Source organism: Phasianus colchicus, chromosome 27 (genome assembly GCF_987193195.1).
Source record: "Phasianus colchicus chromosome 27, bPhaCol1.hap1.1, whole genome shotgun sequence".
Taxonomy (NCBI): Eukaryota; Metazoa; Chordata; class Aves; order Galliformes; family Phasianidae; genus Phasianus; species Phasianus colchicus.
Genome location: NC_143462.1, coordinates 843,153 through 863,421, shown reverse-complemented (window position 1 = coordinate 863,421; position 20,269 = coordinate 843,153). Strand labels below are relative to the sequence as shown.

Here is a 20,269-nt window from a genome sequence, read left to right as displayed (position 1 = left end):
TGCCCCGCGTAAGGGGGGGGTCGTGGGAAGGGGGGGGGGGGCTGAGCGCAGGGTGCGGGCCGGGCTCGGGGGCGCGCTCCCCCCTCCACGTGCGCGTTCCCGCCGCTCCCATCCGCCGCCCGCCTCGCGCATGCGCGGCGCTCCCCGCCCCGCACCCGCCGCTCCCCGCGCGCGCCCGGCCCCGCCCCGCCCCTCCCCACCCGCAGCCCCCTCCCCTCTTTTTTCATTCTCCTCTTTTTCCCCATCTCGCGCTCCCATTGGCCCCCGCCGCCGTCGCTCCGTGACGCACCGCGCGGCGATTGGCCGGCGCGCTGCGGGAGGCGGGCGGCGCGCCCTATATATAAAGGCGTCGAGCGGGCGCTCTCCTTCCGCTGCGCCGCGCTCCCCGAGCCGTCCGCCGCCGTCCCCGCTGTCCGCCGCCCGCGCCGCCATGGCCAACCCCATCGTGTTCTTCGACATCACCGCCAACGGCGAGCCTCTGGGCCGCGTCACCTTCGAGGTGGGCGCCGCGGGTTGGGTGGGGAGGGGAGGATGAGGGGGGGGGGGGGGGGATGGGTGGCGCGGGGCGGCTCCACGTGGCCGGGGCGCCCCTCGGGGCCGGGCGGGAGCGACGCGCGGGGAACAAAGGAGGGAGACGGGGGAGGGGGGGAAGGGGGGGTAGCGCTGCGGGGCCGTGCCGCAAACCGCGCCGCCGCCATTTTGTGAGCGGGGCCGCCGCACCCCCCCCCCCCCCCCCCCCCCCCAACCCATCCATGGGGGGTGGGGTTGGGATGCGCGGGGTGGGGTCACGGTGGGGGATGCGGCGGGGGTGGGGGGGGTTTAGGGTGGGGGCAGCGCGGTGGGATTTCGGTTGGAATTGCCGGGATTTGGGGGTTCGGTGTTGGGGTCGTGGTGATGTTGGGGGCTCACGTGCGGTTGGGGGTTTTGGGGAGCTGCGATTTGGGTTTGGTGGTGGAGCTGCGGCGAAGTTTGGGGGTTTGGGTCGCTGCAGAGCGGTGCGGTGTGGGGGTTGGGATCGCGGTTGGGGTGTCACGGTGGGATTTGGGTTTGGGTGTCTGGGGTTCGGCTCAGGTTTTCTGCATTGCCGTAGGGTCCGGGGCTGGGTTTGGGTTCAGATCTAGGTTTTGGGGTTAGGAATCCAGGTGTGGGGTCAGGTCTGGGTCTCGGGGTCGGTGCCAGCCCGGCGTTTCCCCCCCCGCCGCATAGCCGGGCTGCTTGGGATGCCGCCCCCGTGACGGCGCAGTTTCCAGATGCCGCAGAGCAGCCGGGGGGGTGAGCGGCACTGCAGCCCCCCCCTGAGCACCGCGCCTCTCTTTGCAGCTCTTCGCTGACAAGGTGCCCATCACAGCAGGTGGGTATGGGGTGTTGGGGCTGCTCCCCCCGCAGCTGGGCTGTGCTCACCCCTTTTCCTTTCCTCGGCAGAGAACTTCCGTGCGTTGAGCACCGGTGAGAAGGGATTTGGCTACAAGGGTTCCTGCTTCCACCGGATCATCCCCGGCTTCATGTGTCAGGTGTGTGGCAGCACCAAGAGCTCCCGTGGGGGATTTGGGGGGGGGCGGGGGGTCTTAGCACTGTCCCTCACTCTGCTGCTACAGTCGTGACCCACATGGTTATGGTGAGTCTATAACCAGAACTATATATGCGCATATGTGTTTTTTTTTTTTTTTTTTTTAGGGTGGTGACTTTACACGCCACAATGGCACTGGGGGCAAATCCATTTACGGGGAGAAGTTCGCCGATGAGAACTTCATCCTGAAGCACACAGGGCCTGGCATCCTGTCCATGGCCAACGCCGGCCCCAACACGAACGGCTCCCAGTTCTTCATCTGCACCGCCAAGACCGAGTGGTGAGCATGGGGAGGGGGCACGGCGTCACGCTGCAGTGACCCTGGGGAGGAGGCGGTGCCCCCCCGATGCCACCCACACTTCTCTACAGGTTGGATGGCAAGCACGTCGTCTTCGGCCGCGTCAAGGAGGGGATGAACGTGGTGGAGGCCATGGAGCGCTGCGGCTCCAAGGATGGCAAGACGAGCAAGCAGATCACCATTTCCAACTGCGGGCAGCTCTCATAAACCTGCGTCTCAACACCTGACATTCCACCTGCAGCTCGGGCAGCTCGCCCGGCGCGGCCCCCCCCTCCCCTCGTGCTCCTGACTTACTGCTGCGTTTCTACTGGGTCTCGCCGCATGTGCACAGTCCGACCGGACTGCAGAGTTACGTTTATGAGTCTAAATAAAACGAGTTAAACCACTGCAGTGCTGTTCTTCTCTTTGGGGGGAGTGGAGCAGAGTGGGGATCCCTATGGGATCAGGTCCCCCCCTTCCTGCTGTGAATGGCACGCTGACCTCAGTGTAGGGGCAAGTGTGTGTGGGGTGCCCCCAGCCCAGCTGTTGCATCCTGCTGTGCTGCTGAGCCATGTGCGCTCACAGTGAGGCCCCCCTGTGCCGTTATTGTGCACAGCACCCCCAGAGGCTGCAGTAACATCACCTCCCATTGTGGGGAAACTGAGGCACGGGGCCTTGGGTGCTCGGGGGCCCCATGCAGGGGGTGTGAAGAGGGAGAGCTGGGCTGGGGAAATGGGGAGGGAGTTGGTTCCCCAGGCTCGTTTTGAGGTGGGGGAGGGGAGAATGGAACACAGACCTTCCCCCCCCTAAATCTAGGCATGGGGGGGTGTTCCACCCACTTTAGGATTTGTGGGCAGGTCCACCACTCTGTCTTCAGACCAGGAGGGGGTCTGCGCATGGAGGGTTTAGAGATGTCTGCCTGCGCTGGGGGGGCAACCTGAGGGGCTTCCAGTAATCTCAGTGTGGGGGGCTGCAGCAGCGCCCCAGTGCTCCCAGGTTGGGCAATACTCTGCCTGGGACCCTCCCCTGAATTTGGAGAATTTCCCCATTCCGGGCGCGGTGCCGGAGCTCCCCGCACACCGCACGTGCGGACGTGGGCTGCAGCGGCGCGGCCCGGAACTGCCGCTCCCCGGAACCACTCAGCGCGGCGCGGTTCCCGGCGCAGATGGAGCAGCGGCGCGGACCGGAAACGGCGCGACGTGCGGACCGGAAGCGCGGGCGGGCGGGCGGTTGCCGTGGCAGCGGGCCGGGGCCGCCATGGAGGCGCTGACCGAGATGTACGACCAGGCGCTGCTCGGCATCCTGCAGCACGTCGGCAATGTGGACGATTTCCTGCGCGTCCTCTTCGGCTTCCTCTACCGCAAAACCGATTTCTACCGCCTCCTCCTGCGGCCCGGTGACCGCCTGGGTTTCCCGCCCGGCGCCGCGCAGGCCATGGCCCTGCAGGTACCCCCGGGCCCCGCTCGCCGCCCTCGGTGCCGGTGCCGCATGCCCGCCGCCGCGTTCCCGTGGGTGTTGGGGCCCGGAGCGTCACTGGGGCGCGGCCCCAGGCCGGGTTGAGGCAGCAGAGCGTTGCTCCGGCGTCCTCCCGCGTGTCACCTCCCGCCCGCTGCGGGTGGCTGGGCCTGGGCACGCAGTTCCTCATGCTGCAGGACGGGGAGAGCTGCGTTTTATCTCTCTAAGTGCATTTTATCTGCCCGAAGCAGGCAGTTCTGGCTCAAAACGCCGTGATCCCCACGTACTATTGCTCTGCTTCTTCACCTGCGCCAGCTGAGGGAGCTCACGGCCACGCTGGGGACTGCCCACGGCGTGTCCCAACCGGTGGCACTGCTGAGGAGCCGGCAGCCCCTCGCAGAGAAGGCAGAGCCCTGCGGCCAGGTCTCTCTCCTGAGGGCGCAGGTGTTGGGAGTGGGCTGTGTGAGATCCACAGCCAGAGGGACAGAGCGGGTGCCCCTCCACTCCTTGACAGCCAGCTTTGTTCTCTTGCAGGCATTCAAAGTCTTTGAGCGGATGGCCCGGCAGGATGATGAGAAGCAGCGCCGGGAGCTGGAGGCAAAGCTCCGCAAGAAGGAGGAGGAGGAGGAAGCTGCCGCCTCTGCCGAGAGGGTGAGAGTGGCCCCGGCCGCCCATGAGGTCGAGGTGGAGACAACGGAGGAGGCCGAGCCCTTGCTGGATGCAGGGGGTGCGGAGAGGCCGCAGGACTCGCCCACAACCCCGGCAGCCACCGGCTCCGTGCCAGCAGAGCCCCCGGGGGCGGCTGCCCCTGCGCAGCCCTCACCTGCCGAGCTGCCCACGTAAGGCTCTCCCCTTGTGCTGCTTTCCTCGCCCCGCTGGCAGGGGCTGGCAGGGTGGAGGGGAGGAGGGGTTGTGTGATCCCCTGTGGGAGGCAGGGCTGTGTTCTGTGCTGGGGGTTTGGGGTTTTCTGGCTGTGCTGAGGGCAGGGGAATCATCGTGTCTCTGTGTGTGCTGGAGCTGTGCGCACTGGGGTCACTGTTCTTTGGGGCTGACCACTGCGGCTCTGGGAAATCCAGATGTTGTCCCACAGCCCTTTCCTCATGGAAACTTGGGGTCTGTGCCCCACATGTGAGCTCTCAGAGCTGGATGGGTGCTCTGCAGGTCACTCTTGTACTAAATAGCTGTGTGGGCAGGTGGCAAGGCCAGCGTCAGCATTGGGTGCGCACAGTTTGGGAGCTCCAAAGGTCTGTGGCCCGGCCTTCAGCTCAATGCAGTGCCAGCTTTGAAGCTGCATCAGACACTGCACAGAGTTTTATGTACTCTTTCACCAGACTCAGTGGCTTTCAAGCTGGGCTAAGCAGCCTCATGCTTCAAAAACGTCCTTGCTCCAAAGTCCTCCCAGTGTGTCTGAGAGCTGCTGCCATCCAGCTTCCCTTCCCTGCCAGGGTGAGATGGCACAAAGCCCTTGGGTCCTGCACTGATGTGTGAGAGCCCCAGGTCCTGGAGGGGCTGGAATGGGATGGACAGAGAGGAGAATGGAGTGAGAGGGGAAGGTGCTCAGTAACTTGATCAGGTGGGAATGAGGAGAAGGCCTTGTGCTGAGCTCGACCAGCGTTGTGTGGGGTAAAAATAAGCCAGAAGCCAAAAATGATATCACCTGAAAAGCCACGTTCTGTTGTCCTGTGAAGGAAAGATTGTCCCTGGGGCCGTCGGTCTGACACCTTATGGAACTATTGAGCCAAAAAAAGCCCTGCTAGAGCCGACAGAGTTCTTCTGCCTTGCCACAGTTGTGACCTGCATATCCCCAACCTGGGCTGGGGAAGGGAGTGGGGCAGCATGGCTGCGGGATCCAAGTAGGGCAGAGCAGGCAACAGGTTGCTGCTGTAGTTGGTGCGTGTGCCTCTGGGGGGCACTGGAGCCCCCCGAAAGGCAGCCGGCATCCAGGGCACCCCTGACAGGCTATTAATAATTGAACCAGCTGCTTAATTCTGCACAACCCCTCCTGAGCAAAACCCCAAGCTGCCTGTTTGGATACGAGGGGTGCATGAATAACATGCAGTGCCAGCAGCAAGAATGCAGAAAAGAGATTAAATAAAAATATTTTCCTTCTCCCTTCCCCCCCTCCTCAACCGGTAAAGAAAACCATCGCCACCCAAATCTATATAAAAACTCGCTCATTCTGTCAACCTCGCTGCTGTAGAAATGTAGGGCAGGTACCAGCCCAGATCTGCCAGCTCCCATCAGAGCCCGCTGCGCTCCTGGGTGCCTTGGGATGGGAGCAGCTTTCTTAGGGCTGCAGGGGAAAGGAAGAGCAAAACCGAGCCTGCATCATGCTCAGCTTTGCCCATGGATGCGGCACGTGGCTGGCTCATTCCTTGGCAGGTGCCCCCCTTTCCCCACCTGTAAATGGGGTGATGTGGCTCCCCTTTGCTGTGGGGCTGCCCCGTGGCTCCACTGAGGACCACATGTGCTCCTGCCCTCCCTGGCTCATTTCGGGTTGATCCTGCTTGTCCCACACAGCCTGAGCTCAGCTCCGAGCTCAGCACACCTCCGCCGTCCAGCGCCCCCCCTTCCCCCAGCTTGGAACCCGGCCTGCATACATTTGCCACGCAGCATTTAAAATAGAGCCCAGCAGCCCACGTGTGGCACTGCACAGCCTGGCCTCAGCGCTCTGCTTCCTGTCATCCCAATGCTTGCTGCTTGCTCCCAGCCCTAACCTGGGCTGCGTTCTTCTCCCATCCTGTGGCCACTCACTGCTCGCAGCCTGGTGTGAGGCTGTGGCAGCTTTGTGTCCCCTCATTATGGCTCCTCAGTGCTGTGGCCATGTGTGCTCCAGGCTGGCAGTTCTGTGCTGTTTGGGAAGGCAGGAGAAGGACCTGCAGAGAATTTTGTTGTCAGAGAAGGGAATCTCACAGAGAAGGATCTCTGGGAAGGGTGGAAGGATGCTGAAGTGTTCCCAGAAAGGTGGAGAGCAGTCAGAAAGCACAGAACTGCTGGAAGCAGGCAAGGGGTGAAGGTGTTTGAGAGCTCCATCACTGTCCCTTCGGGCCAGGACCTGCAGAGCTTTTTCCTGTGCTGTGGGCAGGAGAAGGCCCTGCATTGTGCCAGCAAAACTACGCCAAGATGCATCCAGCCACCTGCTGAGGCTCCTGCTCTCCTAAGCTGCTTCCATCATGGAGCGTCTCAGGCTGGAAGGGACCCACAGGGTACCATCAAGTCCAACCCTTTGCTCTGCTCTGACCACCCAAACCCAATGTCTGGGTGTCCCAGCACTTCCTGAGCTCTGGCAGTTTGGGGCCGTGCCCACCACCCTCTGGTGCAGAACCCTTCCTCAAGTCCCCCGCAGCACTGGTTAATGGCTGCAGCCCTGGGAAATTTCCATCCGGCTCCCGCATGGAATCCCATTCAGCTCAGCAACTGCTTGGCTTTCCCCAGAGCCCAGATGGATTCTTTTCATTCCGAGGTGCCCGCAGGATGTGTTTTCTATGTGCCTTCATTCTCCTCGGGGTGCTGGGCAGGGGAGTTTTGCTGCTTCAGGTTGTGGGACCATGGAGAAGGGGCCGTACAGGTGCTAGCACTGAGGATGGCTTTGTTTGAGTGGGGGATGTGGCAGCCCCTGTGATCTCCATCTAGTCCCAGGTCCGGCCTCCAGCCCTGTTACTGGCCAGGAAAGCAGAACCAAACAAGCACTGTGATGCTCCATTGGCTCTTGCCCCCAGCAGGTTGTGATCCCACAGCTCTGTGTGCCAGGGTGAGCACTTGGAGTGGCATTTCTCATGGATTTCCTTTCTTCCTTGAGACTTGGCCCTGACAAACCTCAGTACAGCTTCCACCTCCCTATTCCTGGATACTTGCAATTGTGCTGTTCATCCCATTCCCCCTTCAGCTCCTTTTTCAAGCTAAGAGCCCTTATTTGCTTCACTGTGCCTCATCTTTGTGCTCTTGGTCTTCTTCTTGGTTGATGCTCCATGTGTGGGGTTCTGCCCCTCCTACCCCATTTCTTCACCTCTGGGCTGTCCTGGGCAAGCTTCTCTGTGAGCTGAGTCCTCCCTGCAGAGCACAGAGGCCGTGGCTTCACACAGGGGGGTGAAATATTTAAATCCATCTGCCCTCTCCTGCAGCAGTGGGAGTGCAGCTCCTGGCAGAGCGTCATTTTGAAGGGCTGATCATGAGGCGAGATGCCCCCAGCCCCATTCCTGTGTCCACAACGAGCTCCTCGCAGCTACTGAGGGTGTGATTGGGCCCCAATTTTCCAATGCTGTGATGGGGAACCAGAGCCCTGTGCTTGCTGAGATCAGCAGCGCCGTGTCAGCTCCCCTGTCACACACCCGATCGCTCAGGGCTTTGGTTGCCCTACCAAGGTACTGAGCTCCAAAATTAGGTCCCTGCACCAAAAATAACTAAATTAAAACCTATAAATTTTTCTCTTAACAAGCAGAAAATCCCAGGGCTGGAGGCTGGGGGACAGCGTGTGCCTGATTCTTATTTAAAAAAGAAAACTCTGTTTGCTTGCTTTTGCGCCGCGTTGCTCTCTGGGGACGGACCTGAGGCGCTGCCGGCTGTGGGGCCGTTGAGCTCTGCTCAGCCAGGTCCCCTTTTCCAGGAGCTGGAATTGAACCTGGTGTGCAGTGTTGGTGCAGCGGTGCCTCAGAGACCTCTCCAGCTCAAGGTTGTGTAAGCTCTGTGCCAGCAGTGAGGATGCGAGGGGACTTTGCCTACCAGTAGCGCGTCCTGCTGTCCTTGACCTAAATTTCCCAGCAGTAGTGAAATTTAGCCCTCTGGTGACAACTCCACAGCTCTCCTGTGAGCTGGCGGTGGCATTTCAACCACCCTAATGGCAGCAAGTTGGCTCTATTGAATGGCTCCATAAATAACTGGGAAATCAAAAGTGAAGGCTAAAATCTCCCCCGAAGAGCACGAGCATGGAGAGGAGCGAGCCCCTCGCTGCAGGCTGACATGAGCAGAGCCATGCACCCGCTGCCGTGCATGGGGACCCTTGGGGAGCGTTGGAATTGGGTTTTTGGATGCGGTAGGTGGTGTGGGTTTGGAGTTTAGCTGTAGAGTCGAGTGGCAAAGGCATTGCCTGGAGATGCTGGGCACCTCTCTGCGCCCTAACAGCGTGGTATTGGAGTGAAAGTGCTCTCAGAGCCATCCTGGCTTGTGGGGACCATTGATTTGGGGGTGAAGGCAGTGGTGTTGGCCACTTCTCGTGGTGTGTCTCTGATGTGCTCAGTGAGCCCTGCCGGCTCCAGCCCCATTTGGAGAAGCGCCTTGCAGCCCCATGGCTCGGGATTGTTGTGGGGTTGTAGCACTTCTGTACATCTTTGGGAGGAAAGGCAGCCTCCCACCTGGATTTGGGGATCCCCCTGCAACCCCACCTGGATTTGGGGTTCTCCCCACCTTCCTAAATGGATGTGGGCTCCTCCCCACCAACCGCCACGCACAGCCCTATGACCACAGCCCACAGAAGCCTTGTGCTGACAGCGGCTGCATCACAGCACTTGTTTACTGCACGGAGCTGACAGCAGCAGGCTGGTCCTCAGCCGGCTCAGCGCTTTGCCGGAGACCCAATTAAGTGGAGCAAAACCCAGAGAGACCAAACGCCACACGCCCGATGTTTTGGTGCTGAGAAATGTTAAATCCGGAGGTGGGGGGAGGCTCCTGCTCGGCTCACTCGCAAAAACAGCAGAGAGAGCACAACCCTGGGATTTTCCATCCCTGCAGCTTTGCGGATGTGGCTGTCTCAGGCTGACACCTCCAGCTACCTGTTGCTCCAGGAGCAGAGCGCACATTTGAACCTCATCAAATTCATCATAAAAGCTCATCCATTCGTCCTGCCCCAGCCCGGCAGGACGGACAGCACAGAGGTGCTCAGCCCTTCTGCCCTCGGGGTGGCTCCCAGTTGTCCCTTGGCTGCTGAGCAGGAGCGGGCACTTCTCCCCCTGGCAATCTGTATTGCAGAACTGCTCCTGCCTCAAGCTGGGCTGCTGATGGCTGCAATAAATGCCAGGCAGGCGGCCGGCACGCCGCAGCTCTCTGCAAGGCTTCGTGCTTATGTGGGTTAGGCACGCGGGCGCCTTGTGTCTGATTTTCTCTTCCCCTCCTTGCTCAGAACTTCATTATTACTTAATGAGATCTTTCCATTCTCGGCTACCTCTCGAGCTTGAGGGAGGTGTGGTGCATCACACAGGGCCTTGGCAGCGGGTAACGCAGAGCTGGGGTGTTAGTGCCCTGCAGGGTGGTTTGGGGCAGCACCGTGCCCCTCTGCTTTCTCTGCCCCGTGAGGAGGAGGACAGGACAGGCTTGCTTTTGCGTTGGGATGTGCTTGTGGGGCTTGGTGGGGTGTTGGCAACGCCTCCTCTGGGAGCAGGCAGGGGCTTAACCTCCATTTCTGCTTATGGGGCAGCCTGGCCTGGCCCCATGCCCACATCACCCACCTCGCCCTCAGCCAGCCCCGCTTGTTTCAACCATTGCTGTTTTCTCCCCCCTCCACATCTGCACTGCCTGACCGCCCTGACACGTTTTCCTTCAAGCTGCCTAAATAATTCACCTTGACTAAGAGCAGGCAGCCGCGCCGGCCCCGCAGGATGGGACGTGGAGAACACCGAGTGCCAGCACTCAGCAACGTGCATGGATCAGTGCTGAGCAAATGGGAGACACACCGTGGGCCACTGTGCTGCTGTGCCTGGCCCTGGCTGGGTCCCTCCTTGTGGTCTCTGTGCCATGGGGGACGGGGTGGCCGCGCGCTGCGGCTCCTCGGAGCGCCAAACAGATTGGCTGCTTCTTGACGGTGCATTGTTAAAGGTTTCACCTCCCCCAAAATGACACATGGCGAGCAAAAATAGAACAAGACAGAACACACAGACCCACCCACACCATCCCCGCCACCCGGCAGCCGAGTGCACGCCGTGCCAAACCCCGGGTTTTAAAGCTGCTGCTTTTTCACCCTCCTCTCTTGTCCTCAGCCCCGCTGCCCAGCTGATGTGCAGTGTGCTCCCAGGGATCTGTGCGGAGCAGAGCCACAGCAGTGGGCAAAAGGGACACAGGGAGAACAAAGCAAGGAGGTGGATCCAGCACGGAGCAACCCTGCTTCAGTCTCCCCATGGAAGCAACTCCATAGCACTGAGTCCTCCCAGGGCAGCTGTGAAAGCACTTTGTGTCTGCGTGCCACAGTGCCATGTGCTTGGCAGAGTGCCTGGAAGGTGAGAACATCCAGAAGCGCCTTGTCCTGGATCGTGCCAGAGCAGGATGGGAAGCACTAGAAGGACATCCAGCTGGTTTTGGAGCCCAGATGGCTTTCTGCATCCCTTCACAGCCACACAAGGAGAGAGCAGAGAGCAGAGAGCAGGTCACGCAGAGCTCTGCTCCTCCGCGTTGCAGCCCTTTGTGTGTCCCCTGGCCCCCCCGGGGCTGGTGGCACCCTGTGAGCCGATGACACCTTGTGAGAAGGGGCACCCCAGCAGCCAGGGCACCCCACGCCTGTGCCCGGCTCTCGCTGCCCCTCTGGCTCCCGCAGTCTGGGGGCGGTTTGGAAGCTGCCATCTGGAGCCAACCAGAGCAAGCGCCGCTTCGGTGCTGCCATGCCAACCCCGTTTCCATGGCAATTGGCACCCAATGGGTGAACGCCAAGCAAGGCCAAAATTCCCAAGAAAAAAAAAAAAAGAAGAAGAAAAATAAAAAGGAGAGAAAAGAAAGAATTGCTTGCAGGGTCTCCCCCGACACAGTGACATTGCCCACCCCTGCTGCTGACACCAGGAGCTGTGGCCAGGCTGTGCAAACCCACCACAGCTCCTGTAGGGCCGGGGGCATCCCAGTGCTCGCCCCAAAACCATCCCCAGAAAAAGAGGTGTGCGGGTGTGTGTGTGCACACAGACCCTTCCCGAGCCTAATTTAATTAAACCCCGTGGATATTACGTAATGCTTGGGGCTGGAAGCCGCCCCCGCCTGCCGCCGCCACGCACCCTTCACTGTGGGGGTGTTGGGATGAGGTCCCTGGGGCTGCACAGCCCCTGCACCCTTATGTAAATCCGCACAGCCCCAGGCCAAGGGCTGAGTGTGTATAAAAAGCAGCTCTGCTCTTTAGTGGCTCCACAGCCGGCTTTGGGAAGGGATTGGTTTTATTTCCAAGCCCTCTCCAGGAAGGTTCAGCAATGCACAGCCCAGCAGTGGTGTAAAGGAATATGACGCTGGTGGGAATGCCTTGGCTGGAGATGTGTTGGATATTTGGAGGTGTGTTGCTGATTGTTTATCTGATCCCCTCAAATCTCTCCTCCCTGAAGCCCTGCACCCTTCGGGCAGTCCAAGCTCCATATCCCCACCTGTCCCATTGCCATCCTCACTGGATGTGAGGTGAGGGATGCTGGGATGCCAACCCGATCCTTTTCCTTTCCCTGGATGCACCCCAAAGTCTGAAGCACCTCAGGGTGCCGGAGTGCAGGCTCTGCTCCCTTCCTGCTCCCACCCTCCCTGCTCACCCCGCGCTGCCCCACGCTCAGCCCCTCACTTGTTCTTCCCTCCCCAGGAGACAGGAGCAGTTCCAGACAAACCCTGACAGCTACAATGGGGCAGTGCGGGAGAACTACGCCTGGTCCCAAGACTACAGCGACCTGGAGATTAAAGTGCCTGTGCCCAAGCACATTGTGAAAGGCAAACAGGTAAAGCGGTACTAATAATTTGGCTTCTGGTGTCTCTCTCCCCTGGGAGTGCCTGGCTGTCCTGGGAAGCTGTGCTGGGAGCAGGGAGGCTCTTTGTGCAGGATGTGGTCGTGCCTTGCTCTCCAGTGGTGGGGACTCACAGTCCCAGCCTGGCCACCTTCCCGCTGTGGCTGCTGCTCAGAGCCCCAGCAGGGTTCCTTGGCTTTGTACTTTCTGTGCTTTCTCCTCCAGTTTCACCTGCTGCAATCTCACAGACAGCTCTGAGAGCTCCATGTTCCACTGTGGCTGCGTACTGTGTGCACTCACACAGGGCTGGCCTTCCTCCTGAGCACCCTCAGGCTGTGGGGAAGGACCAGGGATGTGTCCTTGCTAGCTTCTGCTGGCTTGGAGCATTGCTTGCCTTGCTGAGTCCCACAATCACAGAGCATCCTGAGATGGGAGGGACCTGCAGGGATCACAGAGTCCAAGCCCTGGCTCTGCACAGGGCCACTCAAAATCAACACCCTATTTCGGAGGGTGAATCTCAAAGCCATCTGCATAGCACGTGGCCACGCTGGGTGTCCTTCAGCACCTTTCCTGTCCCTCTTCTCCCCACCTTTGCTTGCTGAGGTGAGAAGCTCAAGGAGCACACACAGGGCTGGGAGTGCCGGCCTCAGGAGTTTGACCTCTCCCTACTTTCCCCAGCACTCCCAGCCCGCAGCTCTTGCTGTATTTTTCCATTTGGGAAGTCGGTGCTCCCCCACCTCCCGTTCTCCTCTGCTGCTTCCAGGGCAGCTGAAATGAGCACGCTTGGGTTTGCTCGCCGGCTGCAGCCTACACAGCTCCTTGGCATGCCAATGGAGCGTAATTGGCAGCAGCAGCCTGGGCTGGAGGGGTGATGGCTGCCATGGGGACAGCAGGGGGACCGTGAGATGCATCATTCCCACTGGGTGTCTAAAGCAAAGCCAGGCTGTTCGTTGGAAGGGCTTGGGGGTGTCCAGACGGATGTTCCATCCCCTCTGTATCGTATGGCACTCACAATGCCTGGGGACACGCTGGGGAGTTGTGTCCATGCCAAGATCCCAGCATCACACCCCGTCCTTTGGCACCCAGAACCATGGGAGCCTTGCAGGTGCAGCAAGGAGCTGGGACAGGACATGCTTTCCTGACCTCTCCTGCCTCCCTGCAGGCTGTTCTAGGGGTGCATTTGCTGCCATTAGCCTGAAGTGCCCACAGGTGTGCACTGACCCAGACGAGCCCCACAGTGCCACATTTAATTCTGCACTGCCTCCAGTGTTTGCCTTTCCTTGTCCTGGCAGTGCATGTGCTGCTCAGGCCTTGCCTCCCCCCATTGCTCCCCTCGGCGCCTTGCAAGCAGGTTTTCATTTCAGAGCTGTTCTCTGTGTTTCTCCAGCTGGAGGGGACAGGCAGACCGGCTGGGTCACAGGCCAGAGCAGGGCGGTTCAAAGCAATTTTCAAGCTGTATGGGCTTGGGGCACGTTATTGATGGGTTTCTGCAAAACAGAAGCATTCCCTGCATTCACCACGCAGCCTTGTAAAAAAATTATCAGTTTTTTGGCTTCTGTCTGCCAAGGCGAGATTAAAAATCTCCCGTCTGGTCCCTGGGCTCTGAGCGTGCCCGGCTCTAACGCTGCTCAGAATGGCACTCCTGACACTTTTTGGATTCGGGCTGTTGCTATGGCACCTTCTCACTCGGGTAAGCTGGAGGTTTCCTTGTATGGAGCTCCGCAGAGTGGCCGTGGAGCAGGAAGGGGAGAAGGGGTGGGGGGAAGCACCTCGCGTTCCGCTCCCCACCTCCCCGATCCACTTAGAGATGCAGCAGGGGCCCGCGGAGCCACGCTTCCCAGCCCTGAAATAGAGCTCACGCCAGCAGCCTCTCTGCTGCCTGGCTTGCAGGAGATGAGCTAGATTGGCTCCCAGCTTTGTGTGCTGGCGGGGGCGGGTGGGGGTGTTTCTATGTGCGGGAGCCGCTGCGCTGTGCGGCACAACGCAGTGCCACAGCCGTGCCTGGGGCGTCTCCTGGGGGCTGTCAGCATCGCACCCCTTTCCTCAGACCTCTGAGGGAAACCCCCCAAGAAGGTGACTCGGGGGTCACCTCGGTGAGCTCGGCGCTGGCAGTGACCCTGTGCGTGTGACGGGGGATGGGGAGCTGGGGTGTGCAGAGCCCGGTCCACGTGTCCCATCCGTGTGGTGGTGACATTCCTCATCCTGGAGGAGCTGCAGCACAGTGGTCACATCCACAGCCCAGGTGAAAGCCTGCTGGCACACTGCTGGGTGTCTGTGCCGTGACGGCCGCTCAGTGCCGGCCCGGGTTCGGAGCTCAGCCTGGTGCTGCTGGTCCTGCAGCCGTGGTGCTGCCGCTGCCTGGAGCGGCTCTGCCCACATCTTGCCTGCGTGGAGCTAGTGAGTCACTGGAGATCTCCTAGGTAATGGATAATGTAATAACATTTCAAATGAGCTCTGCAGAGCGGGAGGAAGATCTGGGGGAACTCTGGGAGAGAATGCAGGCAAATCTCACCGCAGTCTCCTCCTCTCGGGTGAGGGCTGGCAGCACTGGGGGACCCGAGCTGTCCCCCCCTTCCAGTCCTGCTCCTCGCAGCCTGGCCATGCAGGGCAGCAGCAGATGGGCTCTCTGGGGACTGAGGTAGCGCTGTGCAGCACGAGCAAGTGGCAGCCTGCTGCCGTGTCCCTCCTAAGGGGGCCATGTCACCTCACAGCAGGTTGCAGCAGGGTTCCCCATATGGCTGCTGCAGGGGGGACAGAGCTGCCAGAGCCCTCTTGCCCCATGGTGACACACACACACATCCCTTTGTGTGCACAGAGCCCAGTGCTGGCTGTGCCTTGGCAAGGGGGCCATACAAAACTGGGGAGCTTCAGCTGGTGCTGGGATAGCACCACGCTCCTGGCTCAGAAGTCCCAGACTGCCTGGCAGGGCAGAACTCAGCTCTGGGAGCCACAGAGCCATACCCCACTGAGTGCTGGGGCACAGCAGGCGGGTACCTGACCTTTGAGCTGGCTTTCTGTAAAGGGAAATTAAGGCATGGTGTGAGTCCCTGCAGGGGTGTGCTGCCTGCTGCTCCCTGGAGAGATTTCCTTTCACCTCAGAGCTGTTTGCCTCTGAGACAGCAGGGGGATTTTCACCCTTCTTCTGTACAGACTGATGGTTCTTCTCTCTCTCTCATCCCCACCAAGTGCTCTTGACCCCACACCCCGAGCAGCACAGCAGGAAATGGAGCAGGAACCTTGCTGATGCTTTTCTCTCTGCCTTTCTAGGTGTCTGTGGATATCAGCAGCAGCACAATTCGCGTGGCAGTGCTGGAGGGGAGCAGCCAGCACGTGCTCATGGAGGGAAAGCTCACACACAAGATCAACACGGAGAGTTCCCTCTGGAGCCTGGAGCCAGGGAAATGCGTTTTGGTAAGGGCTGCCCTTTCCTCGCCTTGCCTTGCAGCTCCCCAGTGCTTGGCCTGGAAAATGGGAGCAGCTGGAGGCTTGAGCCAGAGCTGGCTGCATCCCACATTGCCTTTCCCTGGCTGTCCCTGTGCAACGTGCAGCTCATGTGTGCCAGGCAAGGGGAAACCCCACTGCTTGTTTCTGTGCTGCCCCGGGGTTCTGACACACTGCCTGTCCTGTTGTAAGCAGTCAGTGCAGCTGCTTCTATTTGCCTTCTGCACGTCTTCCTCGTCAAGGTGGTTTGGGAGCAGCAGCTCATTATTGGATCTGCTGCCCCACAGTGAATTAATGCTGGCTGTAGGTGTCAATGGTGTGCTCTAGCAATGCGGGCAGAGGGGTGATGCTGCTGGACTGTTTCCACAACTGAGGCTGTCCTGGGCGTTGTGTTGCTGCCTATCAGCCTGGTTCCTCCAGCATCTTCTGCATCCTCTGGCTGCCCAACTCCTTTGTGAGCTTTGGGGCTGGAGCTGTGCTGGGAGTGTGGCTCTGCCACCTGCTGCCCTTCTGCCCTCTCCTTTCAGCCGGAGATGTTCTCAGAAGCTCCTCAGGGCTGTTGCGTGCCCCAGGAGAGCACTCAGGGCTGGGGTTCTGCTGCTGCAGCGGTTCCTTTCGAGGCAGTGCCCTCACCTTGTGCCCATGAGCAGGGCAGCTGATGGGCACCCAAAGGCGCTGTGACATTTGAGTGGGAATCCCACTGGGTGCATCCCACTGGGTGCAGAAGTGCCGAGGGAGATGCACAGAAATCCTGCTCAGGCAAGATTCAATGGTCACAGAATCATAGAATGGCTTGGGTCAGAAGGGACCCCATGGATCATCAAGTTCCAACCCTCTGCCACAGGCAGGGCAACAACCTCTAGATCTGGTCCCAGACCAAGCTGCAAAAGACCCCATCCAACCTGGCCTTGAAGATGTACCTGGGGGGAGAGACCTGCTGCCAGAAGGGCCCTATGGGAGAGAAAAGCATCTCCAAATCACTTGGCCATCTGAAGGACATTTAAAAGGAGACAATGGGATCATTAATCAACATTTTTCAAACATGAAACTTTTGAAAATTGGATGGTTTGGGCATGTGCACAATCCTGGGAAGGAGCAACGCTGTTGAAGAGGAGCTGACCCCACACGTGGCTCTGTATGGAAAGCTGGCAGTCCCTGTGTGTGTTCCTGAGATCAGTAGTGTGTTACACAGCTGGAGGAGGATGGGAGCAGCGCGGGCGGAGCGAGACTCGGGGCTTGGTGCAGTGACCGTGGGGAGCAGTCCCCTCATCTCCAACCTGAGCTGAAGGCAAGAGCCTCAAATTAGCACGAGCGCAGGGTTGCGAGGATCTCCAGCTGGCTGCCAACATATTGATGGTGGGATGAAATTTCTCTGGAAGAATTGTAAGGTAACTGGAGCAGAGTGAGTAATTCAACCCGAGAGTGTCTCCTTTCTCCTTGCGCAGAGTAGCCGAAAGCGCTGGGCGACTCCTTCCCGTTCATTCATCAGGAGGCACGCAGCCATTTGGTGGTTCAGCTGCTGGGAGGGGACTGTGTGAGTGCCGGGCTTATCCTGAGCACGGCGTGGTGCAGGTGTGGTGTGCTCCACAGGCTGTGTGGCTGCAGCTCTGCGGTGACTGTGAGCATCTTCCCGTGGGACATGCGAGCTCCCTGCTGGGGATGCAGGGGCAGCAGCCTCCAGTGAGGTGGGGGCACAACGAAGCCATGCTCACAGTGTGCCAGTGCTGGGCTCACTGCCTGGAAGGTGCTTCTCCCTTCCCCTCACTCCCAGAGCTGGCCAAGCCCTCATCCCATTTCTCTGTGTCCTTCAGTATGTTTGTGGCTCTCGTTGCACCCTGAGCAAGGCAGAAGCTCAAGGGCTGTGGCTTTGGAGCTGCCAGCTCTGCCCAGCACCACAGCCCTGGCCGTAATCCCTGTGCTCTCCCCTCGCTGTCATGCCTGCTCACTTGTCAAAAGAGAGATGAAAATAGATTCGCGGGAGCCGTTTTTAGAAGTCTCTGCTGGGTGTTGTGCACAACACATTTTGGGATTTTTTTCTTTGAGGATTTTTTCCCCCATTCCCTAGCTTTCTCTCCTTCTTTCCAACATTTGTTATCCACACAGGCTTTTGTCACCCAGCCCTGCCTTGAGCAGCTCTTACAGCCTTTGCCTGTCATCTCCTGAGCTTAATAGCAATCTGTGGTGCTCCCCAACCTCCATGCACCATTGGAAGCGTTCCCTGGTGCCCCCTCAGCAGCTCCTGTCCCCCGCTGGCTCTTGGGGACGCTGCTGCCATGTCGGAAGGGAAGCAGGTGGTGAGAGGTGGCTTTTCCAAGTCCTACTTCCATCCCTTGGCAGCATCCCTCCAGATCTGACGCGGCATTTGGGATTCGGGAGGCAACCCAATGCTATGGCAAAGCGCAGCACCCGCGGTGAAGGATGGGCCCCTCCTCACGGGATACAGGGACATGGGAGGTGACACAATGCCACATCTGTGCCGCTGCAGCACACAGCTCTCCTCACTGCCCATCCTGCCCCAGCCCCTTGGCTTCGTACAGCTCCAGCATCCGCCGGCCCCAAAGCAGAGCTGTGCAATCCGAGCACGAGGCATCCGGAACCCGATCCTTCCTGCGGGAGGCTCTGAGCACCCTGCAGCTCCGAGCTGGGGCAGAGTACTGCTCCCTTCGCAGAGAGCAACGTAATCAGGTCAAGATTTATTTGTCCTTGTGGTGAAACCCTGTTCCCTTGGCAGAGCCCCACGGGGTTCCCAGCTTCCATGGCCACCTCCCAGGGCACAGCACAGCTGGCGCAGCACTGCATCCAAGGAACTGACCCACGCCACGAGCCGGCCCCAAACCCCAAACCCACACCTGAGGAGCTCTGCGGGCGTGTGGAGGCTTCTGTTAGAAAGTGGGACCGCAGCCTCAGAGAGAGTCCCACTTTCAGTTCTCTTCCCCTGGAATCTGGGGGAACAGCAAACTCCCCCGCATGCGCAAGGTGGGCCGCAGAGGTTAATTAATGATTGTTTGCAAGGCTCTCAGCGCAGCGGTGATGCACGGCACAGAAAAGCTGCCGAGGAAATGAATAATTCTGCCTTCCCAGCAGGGTGGGAGCAGGACGTGGTAAATAAAGCGAGGGCTGTGCGTGGGGTGGGAGGAGGAGAGGGGCCGTGGGCCACAGCCCTGCGGGGCTCCCACCCACTGCCAGCCCTGTGACGGGAGCGGTGGGATGGGGAGGGGGCTGATGCCAGGCACCCCCTGCATGGGGCTGTGTGCCCGCTATGAGGCCCTGTGGCCACGCACCCCATGGCTGTGTGTTCCTCGTGCTCACTGCTGGGTGAGCACCCAGGATTGGGCCCGATGGAAGGCGGTTTGCTTTCGGGTTGAAACCACCGCCTTTGGCACGCTGCAGCGTTGTGCCAGCACTGCTCTCCCATGAGGACTGAGCCCAGCCACCCCCTCCTGCACCAATCCCTGCTCCCGAACTTTCATGGCTGCCCCCATTTTGCTCTGCAGAGCTTCTGGGGAGCTGCGCCCACATTGCATTGTCTGCCTCTACGGATGGCTTTGCAGAGACGCCGGCCAATGCCATAAATCTCCCTCACTGCCAGCATTGTCGCTCAGTTACAGCAGAACGGGAAGCCCACTGCAGCCTCACGGCAGCAGGGGTGTGGGCTGGTGGCCTGGGGACAACTGGATGTCGCCTCTCCCTTGGGCTGCCCCTCCAGGGCTGGTGGCAATCTGGCAGCAGCAGTGACATCCCAGTGTCTGCACAGGCCACGGTTATGGCTGTGTCCCCTGGCCTGGCCTGGTGGCATGTCCCTGTGGTGGCACATGGGGACAGGGTGCTGGATGGGCTTGGGGTGACGCATCCCCATGGTGGGACATGGACTCCCTGAGCCACGTGTTGTCCCCAGATTAACCTGAACAAGGGAGATGAGTACTGGTGGAACGCCATCCTGGAGGGCGAGGAGCAGATCGACATTGACAAGATCAACAAGGAGCGCTCCATGGCCACGGTGGACGAGGAGGAGCACGCCGTGCTCGACCGCCTCACCTTCGACTACCACCAGAAGCTGCAGGGCAAGCCGCAGAGCCACGAGCTGGTAGGTGCCTCCAGACAGGAGCACGGCTTGTCCTGTCCCTGCTGGGGAGCCTCCATGACCCCGTGCTCGAGGGCAGAGCTCCGGAGCTGCATCCCAAGTCTGTGGGGCAGCATGGGACGGGTGTGGGGTGGCTCCATCGTGATGGGCCCGCTCCTCTTTGCAGAAGGTGCATGAGATGCTGAAGAAGGGCTGGGACACCGAGGGCTCCCCGTTCCGCGGCCAGAAGTTCGACCCTTCCATGTTCAACATCTCCCCTGGCGCCGTGCAGTTTTGACCCCGGCAAAAAGTGTCCGAGCAGCAATGCGGGGAGGGGAGGACCCCAAACCCGGTGTGGGACCCCCGGCATCCACAGCCGGCGTCGGCGCAGCACGGGACACAGCGTTCCATCCCCGTCACCACGGCAACCCGGCGCTGGGACCCTTCTCCTCGCCTCGCCTCGCGCTGGCGACGGCTCTGTTGTTTTTCAGGAATAGACGGAGCTCGTTGGGTGACATAATTATTATTTTTGGTGGTTGAGGATATTTCTGGTTTTTGCTTCTGCGGGTGCACGTCCCCTCCCTACCCAGCCCCGGGCGGCTGCGCCCTCAGCGGGTGCATCCACACTGTGCCCTGCCCGGGGTCCCTGCCTGTCCCCAACCCCGGGGGCAGCAGGGACCGCCCGGGTGCACAGCCTGGGGCTGGGGGATGCAGCACCCCGCTGCCCCCGGCTGCAATAAATCCTTGCTCCCAGCACAGGGAGTGCGAGTGCTTCGGGAATACTGGTAGGGACTGCCGTGTGTGGGAAC

General features: G+C 60.2%; 2 protein-coding genes across 2 annotated transcripts; both read left to right on the top strand.

Moving 5' to 3' along the window:
- Positions 1-338: 338 nt before the first annotated feature.
- PPIA (peptidylprolyl isomerase A) lies at positions 339-2,251 on the top strand. The gene is made up of 5 exons (XM_031596974.2): positions 339-499; positions 1,321-1,351; positions 1,423-1,511; positions 1,675-1,847; positions 1,937-2,251. The coding sequence occupies exons 1-5, from the start codon at positions 431-433 to the stop codon at positions 2,070-2,072; spliced, it is 498 nt and encodes a 165-aa protein (XP_031452834.1). The 5' UTR covers positions 339-430; the 3' UTR covers positions 2,073-2,251.
- Positions 2,252-3,039: 788 nt separating this feature from the next.
- NUDCD3 (NudC domain containing 3) lies at positions 3,040-19,980 on the top strand. The gene is made up of 6 exons (XM_031597017.2): positions 3,040-3,290; positions 3,834-4,138; positions 11,821-11,953; positions 15,227-15,370; positions 19,296-19,484; positions 19,648-19,980. Exons 1-6 carry the CDS (start codon positions 3,102-3,104, stop codon positions 19,756-19,758), a joined length of 1,071 nt encoding a protein of 356 aa, XP_031452877.2. The 5' UTR covers positions 3,040-3,101; the 3' UTR covers positions 19,759-19,980.
- The last annotated feature ends 289 nt before the right edge of the window (positions 19,981-20,269 follow it).